General features: G+C 37.7%; 2 protein-coding genes across 6 annotated transcripts in view; one reads left to right on the forward strand and one right to left on the reverse strand.

Moving 5' to 3' along the window:
• The window catches only part of LOC116295777 (uncharacterized), a 32,855-nt gene extending 30,630 nt beyond the window's left edge, over nucleotides 1-2,225 (forward strand). For both annotated transcript variants that reach the window (XM_089033187.1, XM_089033188.1), the window contains exons 16-17: nucleotides 835-933; nucleotides 1,304-2,225. In XM_089033187.1, the coding sequence (XP_088889313.1) occupies nucleotides 835-933; nucleotides 1,304-1,587 (383 nt within the window). In that variant the 3' untranslated portion in view covers nucleotides 1,588-2,225. The remainder of the gene's footprint in view (nucleotides 1-834; nucleotides 934-1,303) is intronic.
• Nucleotides 2,226-3,796: 1,571 nt separating this feature from the next.
• LOC116295794 (helicase POLQ-like) overlaps nucleotides 3,797-17,587 on the reverse strand; it is a 29,690-nt gene continuing 15,899 nt past the window's right edge. For 3 of the 4 annotated variants that reach the window (XM_031703724.2, XM_031703723.2, XM_031703725.2), the window contains 12 exons: nucleotides 16,352-16,453; nucleotides 16,096-16,241; nucleotides 14,858-15,094; nucleotides 13,341-13,482; nucleotides 12,017-12,121; nucleotides 10,295-10,496; nucleotides 8,972-9,129; nucleotides 8,789-8,887; nucleotides 8,151-8,324; nucleotides 7,245-7,358; nucleotides 5,302-5,436; nucleotides 3,797-4,308 (listed from right to left, as the gene is read on the reverse strand). In XM_031703724.2, coding sequence (XP_031559584.2) covers nucleotides 4,219-4,308; nucleotides 5,302-5,436; nucleotides 7,245-7,358; nucleotides 8,151-8,324; nucleotides 8,789-8,887; nucleotides 8,972-9,129; nucleotides 10,295-10,496; nucleotides 12,017-12,121; nucleotides 13,341-13,482; nucleotides 14,858-15,094; nucleotides 16,096-16,241; nucleotides 16,352-16,453 — 1,704 coding nt within the window. In that variant the 3' untranslated portion in view covers nucleotides 3,797-4,218. Of the gene's footprint in view, nucleotides 4,309-5,301; nucleotides 5,437-7,244; nucleotides 7,359-8,150; nucleotides 8,325-8,788; nucleotides 8,888-8,971; nucleotides 9,130-10,294; nucleotides 10,497-12,016; nucleotides 12,122-13,340; nucleotides 13,483-14,857; nucleotides 15,095-16,095; nucleotides 16,242-16,351; nucleotides 16,454-17,587 lie in introns of those variants that run through there. The other variant, XM_089033184.1, reaches the window with a different exon arrangement.

A 17,587-nucleotide genomic window follows, 5' to 3' on the forward strand; every position in this document is an offset into this window, starting at 1 on the left:
CGATTTTATTAAATAGTGTTATTTATATTCATGTAAAATTCTAACATATTTCTACACCATCTCGATAGCATACGATTCTGGGGGAGTTTAAATATGCACCTGAGACAAGCTGTTGATTTTATTGAGCCACCTTAAGTTGGTACAGATGTTTTCATATGCTCGCATTTGATGTCGAAGGAGTCGAAATTCTAACTCTGAGAGGGTAAAAGGCGAGCACAATACTTTTAACACCATGCTAGATTCCCTCGAAATTTACGTGGGTTTTTTTACTTGAAAGTTTGATGCTGTGAGTGATAAAGACACTGTTCTTCATCGAGAATGTAAGCTGTTGGATAAGCTGTTTCGAAAGATGATTTTTCACTTAACTAAGCATTGATTTTGGAATAAAATACACCATAAACTAATCATCTTTTAGCGCAGTTCAGTTGTGAATCCCTCAACTTGCATCGTGTTACCAAATCCTTAGACATCGACTTTTTGCTAAACACACTGTTGTGTGAAATATCTTTGCAAGTCGTTAAATGAAACATCCGCTTTAAGGGGTCAGTTAGTACTTTACTTACGCCAACATCATGTGATGTGATCTGACATGTGACTTGTCCTCAGCTCAATGAAAGACTTGTACTGACAAGTTACATAATCATGCTCCCCTTAAATTGACCAGTTGTGTCAAAACCAACACCAGAAATGAAAAGAGCATCTCAACATTAGTAAGGAGGTAGAGTTTCTGCTTAGTTAATTTGACTCAACTGCTTATTTCAATGGAATGGCCTATACCCTTGTACTGTGAAGTGTTAAGAAAAGAACTGAAAGGAATTTGTTGTTTTTTTTTAGATTTTTCCAGCTTTGTGGATTGTGAGAAAGCTTCATTAATATTTCAAGGTGTTCTCTGCCAGGAGTCAGGAACGTGTGGTGTCGTTAACTGTCATATCAGTGAGTTGCATTTTTAGACTAGATATATCAAGTGAACTTCTTGTCTGGACCAAATGTTTCAGACCATATACTTTAGCTGGGATATTGTTTCTTTCTTTAACAGTACGCCTATAGAACGTTCATCATTTATTCAATGATTGTCAATTTTATGGCCTTGAGTATATAACTTCACCCTGAGTCAGGTTATGGCAAACTCACAGATTGAATTAATAGAATTTGGCTGCCTGTTAGGCTTTGCGGAGGAAGTGAAGCAGGAGAACCCAGATATAAACCCTCAAATTAAAATAGAAAAAATATTTCCACTCAAATGAATTTCTATTCAAATTTGATGTGAACTCGAATTGACTTCTATTTACTTTTCCCATTTCAGAAGCAATCGCTACTGCTACTCTTCAAGATGTACTAACATTCTACTGTCAAGAGCTGTTAAAAATTTGTTCCAAATATAAACTGTCAATGAAAGATCTCTTAACAATGAGAATATCCTATGTGAAGTCAGCCTTCACAAGTGTTACTACCACTGATCTATCTGCTTATGTGAGCAGTACATTACTATTCAACATGGATGTGGTGCTGGCATTTACGCTTCTACCAGTCGAAGGTTTGAAGGGAAATGCTGTTATAATGATCAGCTGCTGGTTTCAATCTGCATGACATCTTAAGTCATGCATTTCTTGAGGTATTGGACAACCCTCAGAAAATACATATACTACTCTTGGAAAATTAACTCTGCCATACATATTCTCTCTTTTCCAACAAAAAGTATTCTTATTCCATGTATGTCCACCTCACCTTATTTTCTATTAAAAAAAGTTCACTTGTAGTCATATTACAAATTTATTGGTTGGTCTTCCTGTGGTTACACAAGCAACATCTAAGTCAATGATAAAAACATCATAAACTCACTGTTATCTAAAACTAATGATGTACATGTATCTGGATATCACTACATGTTATCTTCTTGATTACTACGATAGAGCAACTTTAAACTTGAATTTGAAAGCAAACAATCCAGAGGGTAATGTCCTCAATTTTCTTGTTGAACATTATTCCCCTATCGGATACGTTCAAGAAAAATCGGTTTTGCAGTTAATATCAAGTCGCGAAAGAAATTGTCAAAGTCCCTGTTGTATTTACATTTATAAAATAACTGTTATGAATGTCGCGTTCTGATTGGTTTAGAGAGCGTGCTTTATGAGAGCACATTGCACGCGCGCCCACTTTCCGTTGCGTCATTCCTATCTATTATTGTAATTTGTATTTTATAAAAGAAATAAAAAACTTGCTAGCTGTGCTGTGTGCTGTGCTTGGGGATTGGCAGAACACTCGATAAGTGTCCAGAAGCACTCCGCTACGCGTCGTGCTTCTCCTAACACTTCTCTCGTGTTCTGCCAACCCCCGCGTGCTTTATAACAGCACGCGCGCGCGCGTTTTCCATTTCTTCAATATTTCAGCGCGCACTTTTACTGCGCACATTACGTAATCCACAGGAACACCAATGTTTACAAAAATAAAAACAACAAAACGAAATAAATGCGTGATCATTGTTGTCATCATTTTTTTAATAGTATTTTTTTCATGGGTGTCTGTATTAGCACTGTGAAAATGAAAGTGAAAGTTGTGAAAAGGAGAAAACGACGACTAGATGGTAGATTTGTCAGTACCGGTGAACTAGACGAAAAAGATCAAGCGGCAGAGAAACTTGAAAGAAAGGCGAATTGATGGAGCAGTTAAAAAGTGGGTGTAGTGAATGTAAAGAGGCACTTAAACTTCATGAATTGATCGACGAAAAAAAGTTTGGACTTGGTAGTTTGTTTTACATTCAATGCAAATGCGGAGTTTTAAACTGAAATTTCACTTACTATAAACCACTTAGTTATTCTCAGTTATCCCTACAATGTTTTCCTATTGCATTCTCTAGAACAATTTAGTGACCGTATTCTTCCAGTAGTTCTTGCAGTAGTCCGCCATGTTTACCATCCCAAAATGCAATGCTCAACCACGTCTCTCTGGGGAGGGGTGGAGGAAATTCGTAACCATCGCTGGAAAAAAGCTTGAAATCTGATATTCAAAAATTATAACTCCAAAAAATGCATGGCGACCCCAGTTTTTTATTTTCTTGGTATGTTTTGTAAACACTTAAGATAATTTTGAATGTGCTATTTCAAAAATAAAAATAGTTTTGGGTGGTTTCTTTTTAACTCGTGGATACGCAGAAACGTAGAAACGAGTTATTGTGAGGGGTCTGAATATGCAAATGTGTCACTCACTCGCTCACTAAGATGTTAGCAGATCGATAATTATTAATATCAAAAGAATCAAGGAAAGATGCAAGTTGAAGTAAAATAATACGATTAACGCCTAAACTAAAATTCCAAAACCTTTTTTTGCTGATTTGTTAAAGTAAACAGAAACGCTTATGTACAATCGTCAACATGTCAACGTAAGTAGAGCCGGATGCATCAATAAAGCACTCGGCCGGACTTTTATATTAATAACAAAATCCAGAATTTGTTTTTCAGAAGAATTAGCAAATAGAAGTCCGTCGAAGTCGTCTTTCGTAATTGAAGTAACTTTCAGACAATCAATTCATCACAGAATTCGCTCCCAAACACAACAAAATAGGTGTTAAAAGGAAAATAAAAGGACGACTAATCATCTTACCAGCTAAATTAAGTATTTAAAATATGAAATCGAGCGAAATACTTTGAACCCTCCGAATGTCAACAAGCATAAGGACACAGGGAGCCCAATCTCTGGAAAGTGCAACTAGAAGGGCGGTTTGATTTGATTTCGTGTTTTTGTCCAAAATTGAAATTTCACCTACTTTTGCGCAAAAGCAGATAAAAAATGTACTTTCACCTTTGCAACTTCAAATCTCTTTATTAATATGAAAAATATTTATGTTCAAAATTATTTTAGACAAAATTTTGATGTACTTAAGCAAAACACAAGAGAGATGCGATTTTTTGAAGTGCTTCAAAATGCGCTCACTTCATCGGGTCTTTAATGACAATTATATCGCTTGGATGCGTGGGGACCCCCAAATTTTTTCACGTTTTTAGACAGCCCCTTGGGTACTCTAAATAACTGACACAGTTTCATTTAAATAAAAATGGGTCGCGAACTGAACCCACCATCCTTAACTGAGAGACAAACATTTAAAGTATTATGCATGAATCATCAAATGTTAGATGTACTTGTATTCTTTGTAATAAAAAATAAAAATAAATAAATAAATAAAAAGAAATGGTTTGAAAATATATAATATAAATTACCAATGTACTATACGACTGGAGTGCTTAATTGTTGATCATAGGAGATTAAATCCTGTGCCTCTTCAAGAAGAGTATCTGCTTTTTCTTTCAGCAACATCTGTTGAAAAACAAATATCATTTCCTACTGTTGCTAACAGATTACATAATAAGAATTAGATGGGAATAGGAGACAAGGTATCACTGGCCCAGGACAAACATAACCATTGGACCTCTTCCCCGCATGATGACTTCAGCCAGGGGAGGGGGGGGAATTCAGCCAAGTTTTGGCCAACTTTTACTGAAGGTAAAAGAAAAAAATGAAAGATTTCTGTAACCAAAAATATGTTGAATAAGCAGTGAAGTTCCTTCCTGAGCCTGAGGCGAATAATTGTTTTAGCATATACCAACTTGTGTACAGAGTAACTTATATTTATATACAATAATTCAATAAAAACAAACAAACAGAAACTTTTAGTTTGCATGACAAATTCACGCAAAACGTTGGTCAAAATTTTTAGCAAAACTTTTAGCAAAACTTTTAGGCCATACCTCGTTCCCTTTTTAGTATTGATAGGAATGGCATTTACTTTCATTTATTCAATTTCCTCATCATACATACTGCGGTACGCATAAACTTTGACCATTTGTGCATATATACGAGTATATCAAAAGTATATCAGAAATTATGGGATATGATCCCTGATATTTTTTTCGAGTTGTCCATAACTAGGGCTTTGTGGAAAAAATATCAGGGATGACATCCCATAATTTCATGTTTTTTGGTCTTGTTGTATATCGCTGGCTGTTGACTTGTCTTTGTTGACCAAAGTTTATTACAAATGTTCTAGAGCGTATTACAATTGGGTCGAGTTATTACATTTGTGCCCTCTACAAACCTCTATGTTCCTCATGTTTATTTGTAGTCGTTTTTAGAGTTATTGCAATAGCATGTAACTCTATGTAATGGAAATATTTTTTTTCCATTTTGAATAACCATAAGGTGGCTCCTTGAGCGAATGGGATGCTTTAACCACAGTATATTTGTGTTTTCCCGAGGAGTTATGGGGAAAACTGAAAAAAAAATGCTTTTATTGTTTGGCTTCAAATTTACCTTGGCAGCTGATACGATCTCTCTAGCTTGTTTCTTGTAGAGATGCTCAATTTCTTTAACTAACTTGTCAGGGTTGGAGCGAGCTATATCGCCCATTGAACGATAGCCTGCTTTGAAGAGTTGACGAGCACGTGCCTAAGAATGAAGTAATAAAGAAAATAGAATTCAAAGTAACAATAGTGACGATACCAATACCCCAAAATAACAATAACAATAACAACTATTTCACCACCATCATCCAGTAACTAAGTATGTTTCAGAAACAAATTTTAAAAGTTGTAATGTACTTTTGGGTAAAAAAAACAAAACACAGGACAACCGCTAAAAGACAGCAAGAAATGTTGAAACAATAAAAACCACAATAAAAGATAAACTATACGTCACCGTTTTTTCTTTGTTGTTTTTTTTTTTTTTTTTTTTTTTTGAAAATTGAAACACAAGACAATCTTTCGAAGGAACAACCACGCTTAGAAGTCTCATGATAACGGTATAAAAGAATGTATAAAATAATACTCTGAGGATTCACGGCACGAAGGATCCATTCCCCAGGGACCTTCGCTCAAGTGTCATTTACATGTTGTTTTTTTTTTTTTTGTTTTTTTTGTTTTTTTTGTTTTTTGTTTTTTTTTTTTTTTGCGGTACTTTTAATGCTAGCTATTCTCACTATGGAATTTGAGCACGAAAAGCCCCCAAAACGAGATTTTTCACATCAACGCTTATTTGCATGAGTCTCGGGTTCTCGTGGCATGCATTTTCTCACCCTACTTCTTATATAAGCGTTCCCGTTCTCTCTGGACTAATGGAAAAAACTCCCACTCCTATCCATAAATGAGATAGCGTCCGTCGCGGCATATGCTCAGCGTAGTGGGTTCTATAACGGGCAGGACGATGGAAGGAGAATTACTTGGTCGACCTTACCCCAGAGCGTCATAGAGCCGTTTTTGAACGTTTTTGAAACGGTCTAGAAACGTATGTGTGATGAACTCTTCATAAAGCCGAGGCAAGATGTGCGCCCTGGACGTCACCACGAAATGGGATGAAAAAACTCTTCCACGTTCACATCCCATCTTAAGTAGGACATGAGTTTTCTCGTTTTGGCGAGTGACATCTAACTTTCCCCACATATCTATGTGACGGCAGATTTTCTCCGCCAAAAAGTGGTGAGGATCCCTAAACAACCGGTTCTGCGCCGAAACTTTTATCATGCAATAACTCGGCAACCGATTCGGGTAAGGATAACGGCGCTGCTGCGCTTGGGGTGTCTCCCTTCCAGTAATACCAATAAACATTTACTGAACAAGTTTTCACGTCCCCAGGCGAGGAGTACTGAAGAACATAGGAAACTGGTATTAAACGAAGGCATAGATAAAAGGTGTATAAGGGAAGGGAAACCACCCCAAGCGAAGCAGCCCCGAAATACCCCGTCTAAGGACAGAGTAATGAAGGGTATTAGATAACCCCATCGAGGCGGCTTAGCAGGGGGAATGGGAGGGGACCCCAACCATGACAAAAATAGGTGCCGGACAAGAATATATACGTAGACGCAATTGGCAAGGTCACGCCTCAGCACACTTTTCTTCTGAACGGTGATGATCACCGAGGAAAAGCGTTGGTCCACCATGATGGGTCTACATTGCTGAAAAATGCTCCAGGGAGGCAAAGAGAGCTTAGCTATCGATCAAGGCTGTAGGCCGGTTCGCCAACGGCCGAAGCGACTCTAACGCGCGGTCGACGCTGTTGGCCGCCAACGAGGCCTGAAGGGATACCACGTTATCGTTTAAGGCTACCAGATCCTAAAGAAATTCCATAGTGAGAATAGTTCACAGTTCAGTCATAATTCGCCGATTAAAAGTTGGCCTTTCCATGTTAAGGGTTAAAGATTATATAGACTTCCAAAAACAAACAAATAAATTCAGGCATAATTATCGACAGGCAAAACAAACCTGTTTAACTCCCGGTATTTCCATAAGTGGAGCCAGCTCAAGATTAACAGTACAGGAGAGCCTCTTCATGATGTTCTCTAAAAGAATATTGATTGCCCAAAATTCACTTAGTTCCTAAAAATATAATGTTAAACGTTTTCATTAGCACACAAGAAATCAATACCGTTGGCCGTCGTGAATTTTGGGAGAAATTTTTGAACAATTGAAACGCAGGCTTTCGTCAAAAAAATATTGCAGTATTATTGTTATAAAAATCGTGCATTTCGGCTGGGGGTCAGAACACGAAATCCTGCAATAATTCGCAGACCGTCTTAACGAGAGTTAAATTCGGTCTGCGCGCAGGCTGATTAAACGTTGACCAGTTAAAAACTCGTCCGGTACCGTGTAAACGCAGCCTTTGTCTTGATTGTTCGTTATAATAGCAGCTATTAAACCACTCTAATATTGTTCCGTAGTACGTACTTCCTTACAATGGATCTTAATAAAAGAAAATAATTCGTACACATTCGAGGACTGAGTAAAGGCACTACTCGAAATGGGAGTATTGTCTAATTCTGAAACAAATAGATCAGGGTTAGTTATGTTCTGTTCCCTGATAACACGACTTGAGCTGTAGGACAAGGAAAATGACTATAGAAGTCAAAAGCCATCGGCGAGTAATTTCTATAACTTTTTAAGTGTTCTACAGCTTCATTGGTTTATATATATTTATGTTTGTTCACTAACTCCTCAGTATAAATGCCATGTTTAAATGTAATTACTCTATAAGGCAAGGGAACGTAAGGTCACTGATTTTTCTAGTTTTGCAACAGAAGAGATGAATTTGCTAAACTGACAATGTTGGGGACATGGGCTGCTTGTAATGGTGCATAGTGGATTTGGTTTATCAGCTGTTTGCAAACACACCTTAGTAAAATGTATCAAGCAAATCACAAAAGACGTAGCTGATGTTAAGAGATTCTGAACAAATCCTCTTGACACCTTGAACGAATCAGCAACATTCCATATTGAAGCACCTTGTACCAGATGGTATAGCATTAAAGTCATATAAAAACGTCTGATAGAATCCTCACTTATAACCTGTAAAAAAATATAAAATACATAAATAGATAACATTTGCGGGAGATGGACTCCAAAAATGAAGGATCAGTATTGTGGAAGCATGCTAAAGAAAAACATCAGGGAACTATACCAAACTACACGTGCAATGTAACAGAATTGTTTCAGAGAGATGCTCTACTCAGACAAGTAAGCGAAGCGGTGAAGATCAACAGAGAAAGACCTAAAATGAACACTAAAAACGAATGGAACTTTATCAACATTCGTGTTTGTTCGCGTGATTGTAATTTTCCTAACGGATTATAATACAGTGGACTGAAGAGGTTGAATTAAACGAAACTAGTTTCCACTGAATATTTATTCGTTGTTTGGCGTACGTATAAAAGATTACTAGTTAAGGTTTTATACCTAATGAAAACAACTTACTATGATTACTAAATCTTTCGAAGTCTCGGCTAAAACAGTTTCAGAAATATATTGATTACCTTTTCGAGTTTTTGTCCATACGCTTTACCCAAAAGGTAAAGTTCTGAAATTCCGATTGTACTGACAACTTTTTTTTCCTTGTCGTTAAAGAGCGCCACCTGTGCAATATACAATACAATACTGAGCTCGAAAATCACGTATTTAAAATAAATCGTCGAAAGCAATTAAGATGAATAAGTTACCTGTTTTTGATAGACCATCCAATCTAGATCAGATGGTATAGTTAGGTCTATGGGTGTCGCAAGATAAAGAAGATGCAGCTCATTGACTAACACCAAGCATTCTAAAGCTACCTCTATATCTTGATAGATCAATTGGGTGTTATCAACATCCAAGCACCCTGTAAGAAATAGTAAACTAGTTAATCCGATGGCCATTTAACACAAGGGTTGACAATTTTATCATGAAGGCAACAAGAAGACAAGACTTGGCAAAACCAAAGCTCAAATTGAAGTTTAGTTTTTAAGTTTTAGAAGCCATAGTTAAGAGTCAATGTCTGTAATAGTCGAGAATCATCGGACAGTTGATTATTTTGCCTAAATACCCTTTGTGGTGAGACATTTTCGAAAATATAACTTTAAGTCCTGGGCGCCTTTTATTTTTTGAGAAATCGCTCTAAGTTGATTTTGGGATCCAGAAGGGCTTGGGCACCCTGTGTCGAATAGGAAAATGTACGGCTTCGAATTTTATTTTATACAAAGCATAAATTTTTTCTAGAAAAGAAACATTCTTTCTCTCGAATTTAGTGTAAAAATATTTTTGCTAACTACGGAATTTTGAATGACCCTACTTTGACATTTCCGAAAATTCATAATTTTTCTTCATTTTCAATATCCAAAGACCAAGAGCCCATGGAACTTGTTCATTTGAAATTTTGCAAAATGCTCCTCAAGGTGACAAAGAATGCTAGTAATCTTACATGCAGAGCTGAGTTAGGAAGGTTTCCGCTAAAATGCAAAGCATGCAGTAGAAGCTTTAAATTCTGGCATAAAATTATAAAGTCGGAACTACACCCAAAAAAACTTTCAGCCGAAGTCTACCATCGTTGTTATTTATATCGCAAGGGTTTTTGATTCATTTGGTTGCACCCCAAGGATAATGTCATGCGTTATCAACTACAACAAAAGTCATCGCTCCAAATTACGCTATCAATCATGAGCTTTAGAAGATTCATACAAAATTAGAGTTGAAAACTAAGTTACAACCTGGCTCGTCCCCAGTCGTCTCTTATTTTAAGAGCGCGCGCTAAGGGAGGGGGGGGGGGGGGGAGAGAGACGTCGTCTCTTCCTCTTCCTTTCCCTTGACCCTTTGCTCGCGCTCTTAAAATAAGAGACAAGTGCTGGGGACGATTCTGGGTTACAACAATATCCACAGTTTTCTATATTTCGGGTGTCTTGTTGGATATGTCGGGGGAAAAACTGTTAAAAACAATTTCCAGGGCACCCCTGGTTCTTTACTAGAAGAAATGTACCATGAATAGGGAGACAGATGAACGAATAACCTACCTTTATAACTCGCATGACCTAGCTTAGTTACATCAATATTGACATCTCCAGATTTTCTAGAGATCCCCTTGACGAGACCAAGTGCTACGAGATCTTTAATTGCGTTCAATGTACATTCCTGCGCGAAAGACTTATCTTCTGTTTGAATGGCCAACAGCGTATCGTTAATTGCAGAAATCAGTTGTGTTTGGGTGAAGCAGAGCTGTTGGCAAAAATTCATTGTTTGTAAGTATATCGAGAAGTTAGCCATATACTTCATGCATACTTCATTTAGATCTAAAATCGCATAAAATTGGTTTTCAGCACCATGTCTAAGGGCTTGTTCACACTGGGGAGATCTGAGATCAATCCAAGCCAAATGCGGCTAACAAGAAACAATAAGCTGTTTATAGTTAACCACCTAACGCAAAAAATAAACAAGAGCAGGCAAAAATTCGAAAAGCCAATTCACATCTGCTCCATAAAACTAAGAGCGGGTAATAAAATAGCACTGAATACAACTGACGTTCAGTATAAATCTGGACCAAGCCAAACTTACTAGTAATAATGAAATAAATAAGCCAGCTTTTACACTACAATACGAAATCTATTGCGTAACCTGTAATGACTGGAGCGAAGACTAATACACGTGGCTGCAACACGACTAGTTTTTAGCTAGTTATCTCGTCTTAGTAGAAGTAACGAGTAAAAAGACCAGGCTAAACTTCGACTACTAGAGAGCTATAAACCACAAAAGTGAGGCAAATTGGAGAGCAAAACACGAAATAACTCAATTATACAGAACTAATCGGTCCAAACTGCACTGCTGAAATGTCGTAGCCTTCGAAGCGAACCACAAGTCGAAAATAGCATCTTAGACAGCTCTAACTAACTTGTTCGCTTTGCAGAAACATAAACGAGCAATATGGACTACAAAGCATTGAAAACACTTGCACGCTGATGATGAGCTTATGAGAGACCCCAAACTCAATAACCTAAACACAAAGCCAGAAGAACACCGCGAGACACTGTTAAGACATAGACACTTGGTGTTCAGAGGGCTTTTGAGTGGGTGATTGGTAGTGATGTTGGGAATAGAAGTGATGGTTAGTGATAGGTAATGATGGGTAGTGATGGCGAGTGATTGGTAGTGACGGGTAGTGACAGTAAAAAAATGTCGAAAATACCCAATGTTCACGGCCTCCGTATGAACCCTAAATACAATAACCCAAACTGATTTTTGGATATGTTCTAGAAGAACATCGAAATAGTTCATGACGTGAGTTTCATTGAGAAAAAAAGTGCCGCACTTGATTAATTTTTTTTTTTTTTTTTTGGCGTAGCAAGGGTCAAATCTATGAGTGAATACCACTCAATTCTAAATATCATCTGACCGCTTTCAATAAATAGCTAAAACCGTTATTTTATACCCAATCAAGTCTCAAACATCTCTTCTGTATGCGTTAGTTGTTTTAGGACCTGTTTGATTCAACTGAAAATTTGCATACTTTTGAGATCGCAGCTGGGCCAACAGTTTTTCTCGGATTTCTCAGAATTTTAGCGGTTTTTTGAAAAACTAACTACACCACGTTTGTTTACTCGGTAATACCTTCCAGCAAACCAAAAATGAGCAAAATCGAAATTTTGACTGTGACCGCGGATTCTCGATTTTGCTCGATATTAGTGGACATCTGCTCTTAATGAATTTCCAGTTTCGCCTTTTACACCAATATTAAAGCATACCTTTAATCCCAGCAAACTGAGGACCAAAATACGCACTCCTTTGCCATCTTGGTAGAGCAAACTGCTTTTACAGCTGTCATACGGGCCGCTGAACAAGTTTCTAACCTGAACAGTAGACGTATTCTTTAGAATTGATTGAATTAATAACATTGGCATGTATACAATTTGTCAAAGCTGTATCAAAAACTGATGAGTATATATTCAAAGATAGAGAATCTAGGGGCTCTTCAGAGATTTGAGAAGGTGTTTGAGTGCAACAAGATGGTGGAGACCGAATAAGTTTAGCTCTTTAGGTATAGGTATGGATAAAACGTTCAAAAAACGTAAATTATCCGATGACTAGAGCAAAATATTTCATTGATACGTGGACGCCGAGATAGTCTCCCTCGCATCCGTTTTTAGTGTCGGTCGTCACAAAACGCTCCCTCCCCACAAGGGAGACTATGGGGAGGGAGCGTTGCGTGACGACTGACACTAAAAACGGATGCGAGGGAGACTAACGCCGAGAGTACTGTAATTCAAATAATGTAAGCTTCAATATGTTACTACTTGCCTTGACTGGTAAGTATAAATCATCTTCGATCTGTATTAATGCTAGATCAACCTAAATGTTTTCTGAACACTTTCACGAGTTTCTAAAGGAATTTGATCCTAAATCATATCTTGTAATCCACGATTCTGATAGTAAAATAACCTTCCACTGCAGTACTACAAATGCAGATATACTGCCGTATCTCTCTTTAATGGCCTTTCTCGTATAAAAGAGACGAGATCACTTATAAATCTTCTACGACAACTTGAAAAAAAAAATGATTGTGAGACACTACGAAGCCATAATCTAGCGCATGCGCGGACAAATCGTATACATACTGGTAAAATATAAAACAAATAGAATTGATTAACAAAATAAAAAGAAAAGCAGCTCCATTCTTAGTCTCTCCCACAGCCGCTATCAGTGTCGTCACGCAACGCTTTCTACTCAGGGGAGAAAGCGTTGCGTGACGACACTGAAAGCGGCTGTGGGGGAGACTACTCCATTGTTTGATTGAACGTAAAGCCATTGTTATTACAATGCGCCGCGCAATGTATCGAGGATAAAGGTGGGTCTTTAGCTTGAGTGTTATAAAAAATAAAAATAAATTAGGTCATTTGTTATAGCGCTATTATCACATTTCAGGCCACGTTTTCCTTATTTACCGGTAGAGCTTAAAATTAAGAATGAAACTCCAAGGAAATAATCTTATTCTATAGAGGAGTACACGTGATCTGAAATGGACAAGCGTTATCCCAAACTAAAGATATAAGTCGATAAGAAGCTCGTAACCTTTGCCTTGTCGCTTTCCTTTATTATCAAAATACTCTCGCCAGATGTATCAATTCCTGCTCTTCCTGCTCGACCAATCATCTGCTTGTACTGACTACGACTAATGATGTGTTTTCCAATGTATGGTGCTCGGAGAATTACTCTGATGAAAAAAAAGTGAAAGGAATACAATACACAACGATCATAAAACACCCAAATTACGATAGCCCACACTCAAAAAAAAAACAACAGTGATCTAACTTACAACATATTACGTCATAGACCATATTTCTGGGCCGAGTCTCTGTAAAAGATGGAATTTTTATTTTTTCATGTGCTAAAATCTTCAGCCATTTTTTTGTTGGTGCTATAATCTTGTTAGTCTCCCTCGCATCCGTTTTTAGTGTCGGTCGTCACGCAACGCTCCCTCCCCATAGTCTCCCTTGTGGGGAGGGAGCGTTGCGTGACGACTGACACTAAAAACGGATGCGAGGGAGACTATAATCTTGTACAATGTTTGAATCTTTCCATGGTCGGGCATATCCAAACTATTCTATCTAATCCTAGTTCTAGTTCTCGCTTTATTTATTTAGGTTAAACACATTACAATCAAACATTGATAAAAACTTGTGGACTTGAACGTAAGGCAGGGTCGCAAAGCCCTTGTTGCCTCCTCTGTGGTCTATGTAGGTATAAATGGTCAAGCATTTATATTCTCGTTTATTCGAAGACCTCATCATCTAGGCTAGAAATCTTTGTTTACATATTTCAGTAAATCAATATTTCTAGTTCAATATTTCTAGTCTTTACGCGTAATTACAGTAGTCAACCAAAAACAGCATGCGCAGGCAGTAATTTACGTCACGTGATCGTTAGCTCCGCCCTCTCTTAATCACTTGGCAACATAGTGACATTGATTGACAGTTGGCACGTGCTAATTGATCGGACTGTAGACCAGAACCCTTTAAGAGAAGACCGCAAAGGTCCCTTGAGTCTTTTGAAAGTCTGTTGGGTATTATAGCGCAACATGTCCGTTTTGTAGGAAAGGAATTGTTCGAGTAATCCAGTACACCGCTCGAAATTTTGATTTTCATTGCTCCCTAAGTAGATTACCGCGCTTTTGTAAGGTTAGGTTTTGTGCTATTGTTTGGATGACCAATCTATTGTTTTTTAATCCAATCATGTAACTCGTTCCGAGCGGTACGGGCTGGCTCCCCCTGTATATTTTAAACTATATTTGCAAAGCATTACCACCTGTCTAAAATCAAATTCTGACGACGAAAATGGGTTCTTGAAAATTACAAGTAATTTTTATCGAAACAGTGGCGAAATACACTAATTTTTTAAAAAACACGTATGTCAGTTCTTAATTTCTTACGTAAGCGAAATATTCTCTGGGTTGTATTTGGCATATATGTTTCGATTGTAATGTAAATTAACACATCAGAATAACATTTTGCTATTTCTAGGAATACTTTTTGGCCTTAGATCTATTTCCTATATTTTGAATCAAAATGTTTGAAATAAGTATATCTTACCTTTTGGCTGGAAGGTTAACTCCTGCGGCCAAAGTCGAAGTACAAGTCAGTACGCAAAGAACTCCTTTACTGTAAGAGTATTCTATCAACTTTCTTTCATCTACGGTCAGTCCACTATGGTGATATGCTATGCCGAATGGTATAGTTCGTTTAAGAACCGGACATACGCCATTTGCCTGGTTAAAGAGGGCTTGAAGAAGGCATTTCCTTTCTTCCCTTCTTATTTCACATAGACTCCTACATAAGTAAATAGAGAAAAAAAAATTAAAGAAATGTTTGCTGTTCATTTGTTTGCTCGTTTAAATAGCCAGTGGTTTTGTTTCATGAGGTTAAAATTTTAAAATTTATTAAGGTTTTCAGTTTTTTCATTCATTTTAGCTTTTTCAACCCATAGGTGTTAGGACAAACTTACCTTACCTATGGTACTAGGCACCGAGACTCCGCATTCCACCAGCTAAAACCGCCAAATACCAAGGAAGCTTTCGCATAAATGGAGAGTGCACTTTCAACCAACTTCCGTTCGATATAAGACATTGTTCCAATCTCGGAGAGGCCAAGCGCCATTTTAATTCGCTAGAAATAACTATGCGCATTGTCTTCTTTTGAGCTATTATTATATCGTATCGTAATGTAACTTGTAATTGATGGTGTGTATTTACTTTGTAATCATATTTATTTTATACAGAACTCTATTTATACTAGCCTGTGCTAAATTAGATGTTTCTGTAAAATATTGAATATAAATAAATAAATAAAATAAGCCTGAAGCGAGATGACGTTTTACCCCCGTCTCTAGACCAGAATCCTTTTCACATTGCTTTTGTTCTTTATTTGACTATTGTTCCTGTATTCTCTAAGGAATCAAAAATTTTAATATGAAAGAATTTTAAAAACTATTATGGTATAAAGTCGGGGGTAAAACGTCATCTCGCTTCAGGCTTATTAACATTCTTTCTTTTTTTTTTTTGCCTATAAACACAAACTCTATATTTTCAGTATTGGTTCTACGTGAAGTTTATAGTTGAATGCCATGCGCAAAATATTCGTATAATTTGAATGATACATCTTGGAGATTTTAAGATTTTTACCTTCTCTCCCCCCTCCCCCCGGGAATGCCCGAGGAGCCCAAAGGAAATAATTGCAGGGGAAGCTATTTCAACAAGATCGATTGTTTAGTTCTTTTGATTATAAGCTCGAAAGCACTGAGATAAAATATCACTTTTGAAAATGTTACTTACTTTGGTAAGAAATCCACCAAAAGTTTCGCGACATTTTCGCAATTGCGCTTGGTAGAGCAAAATACAAGACAGGAATGTTCAGGAATGACTTCGGTTACCAAGAGAACCAAATTATCTGGGTCTTTTACTTTCCTTGCATTGTTTACCTGATGATTGTGCGATATTCGAACGTTAATATTCAGAGATTAATAGCCTTCTTCATAAATATGTAGACAAGAAAATTCGTAAGCTAAATGCTATTTATTGAGTTTCTAACCTTGTCCGTTATATGTCGTACTGGATGAGTGCTTAGACCACTTTCGTTATTATTTACATAGTATACGGACTTTCCAATTTTTACGTACTCGTGCAACGTTACCTAGAAATAAAGTTATTAGTCGCTAAACGATTTAGTTTATACGACCCTTTCCATGGTTTGTCCTTCTTAACATGGCTGCGCGAAGCGTACCTAGAGTTTTATTGAAGGGCTCCCTCACGCTTGACCGCTACCTTCCACGTTTGGAACGCTGGTGCATAAACGTGTTTCATCCGATTGCAAATCTTTTTACTGGGATACCTGTCCCAGTCATAAAATGCGTTTGTTTTTTTTTCTTTTTTTCCTGTTTCCTGCGCCACAAATTCGACAAGTTGCGCAATAGCACCCGTGGCTCATTGCTCGATACCATGACAACGATCTGTCCAATCAGGTTGAAGTAGTGTTGTGTGAATGATTGAAACTCGTGATTGACAGGATCACCTGACAACCAACGGTCCAATCAGGGTAAATTAGTATTATGTAAGTGTCCGTGATTGACAGTTAGATGATCACCACGAGGTTTTTCTCTTCGTCAGGCGTCAGTTTTTGGGGCTCGTTATCGCTGAAACATGAAGTCTATTCGCTTTTTACTTGCATTTATTTGGAGTTTTATGCTACCAACGCTCCAAATACTTACAAATACATACACTAAGCTTACGATTCGCGAACAGTCCACACTAAAAGATGTTATTGAGCGATCATTTCGGAACAGATTGGTTCGCGAGGTTTTGAAAGCCAAGTATGCCTTGAAAGCCTTGTATGCCAGTGTGAAAGCCTTGTATGCCAGTGTGAAAGCCTTGTATGCCAGTGTGAAAGCCTTGTATGCCAGTGTGAAAGCCTTGTATGCCAGTGTGAAAGCCTTGTATGCCAGTGTGAAAGCCTTGTATGCCTTGAAAGCCTTGTATGCCAGTGTGAAAGCCTTGTATGCCAGTGTGAAAGCCTTGTATGCCAGTGTGAAAGCCTTGTATGCCAGTGTGAAAGCCTTGTATGCCAATGTGAAAGCCTTGTATGCCAGTGTGAAAGCCTTGTATGCCAGTGTGAAAGCCTTGTATGCCAGTGTGAAAGCCTTGTATGCCAGTGTGAAAGCCTTGTATGCCAGTGTGAAAGCCTTGTATGCCAATGTGAAAGCCTTGTATGCCTTGAAAGCCTTGTATGCCAGTGTGAAAGCCTTGTATGCCAGTGTGAAAGCCTTGTATG

Source organism: Actinia tenebrosa, unplaced genomic scaffold (assembly GCF_029948245.1).
Source record: "Actinia tenebrosa isolate PJP-AT-01 unplaced genomic scaffold, QUT_ActTen_1.0 PGA_scaffold1__47_contigs__length_23844297, whole genome shotgun sequence".
NCBI lineage: Eukaryota > Metazoa > Cnidaria > Anthozoa > Actiniaria > Actiniidae > Actinia > Actinia tenebrosa.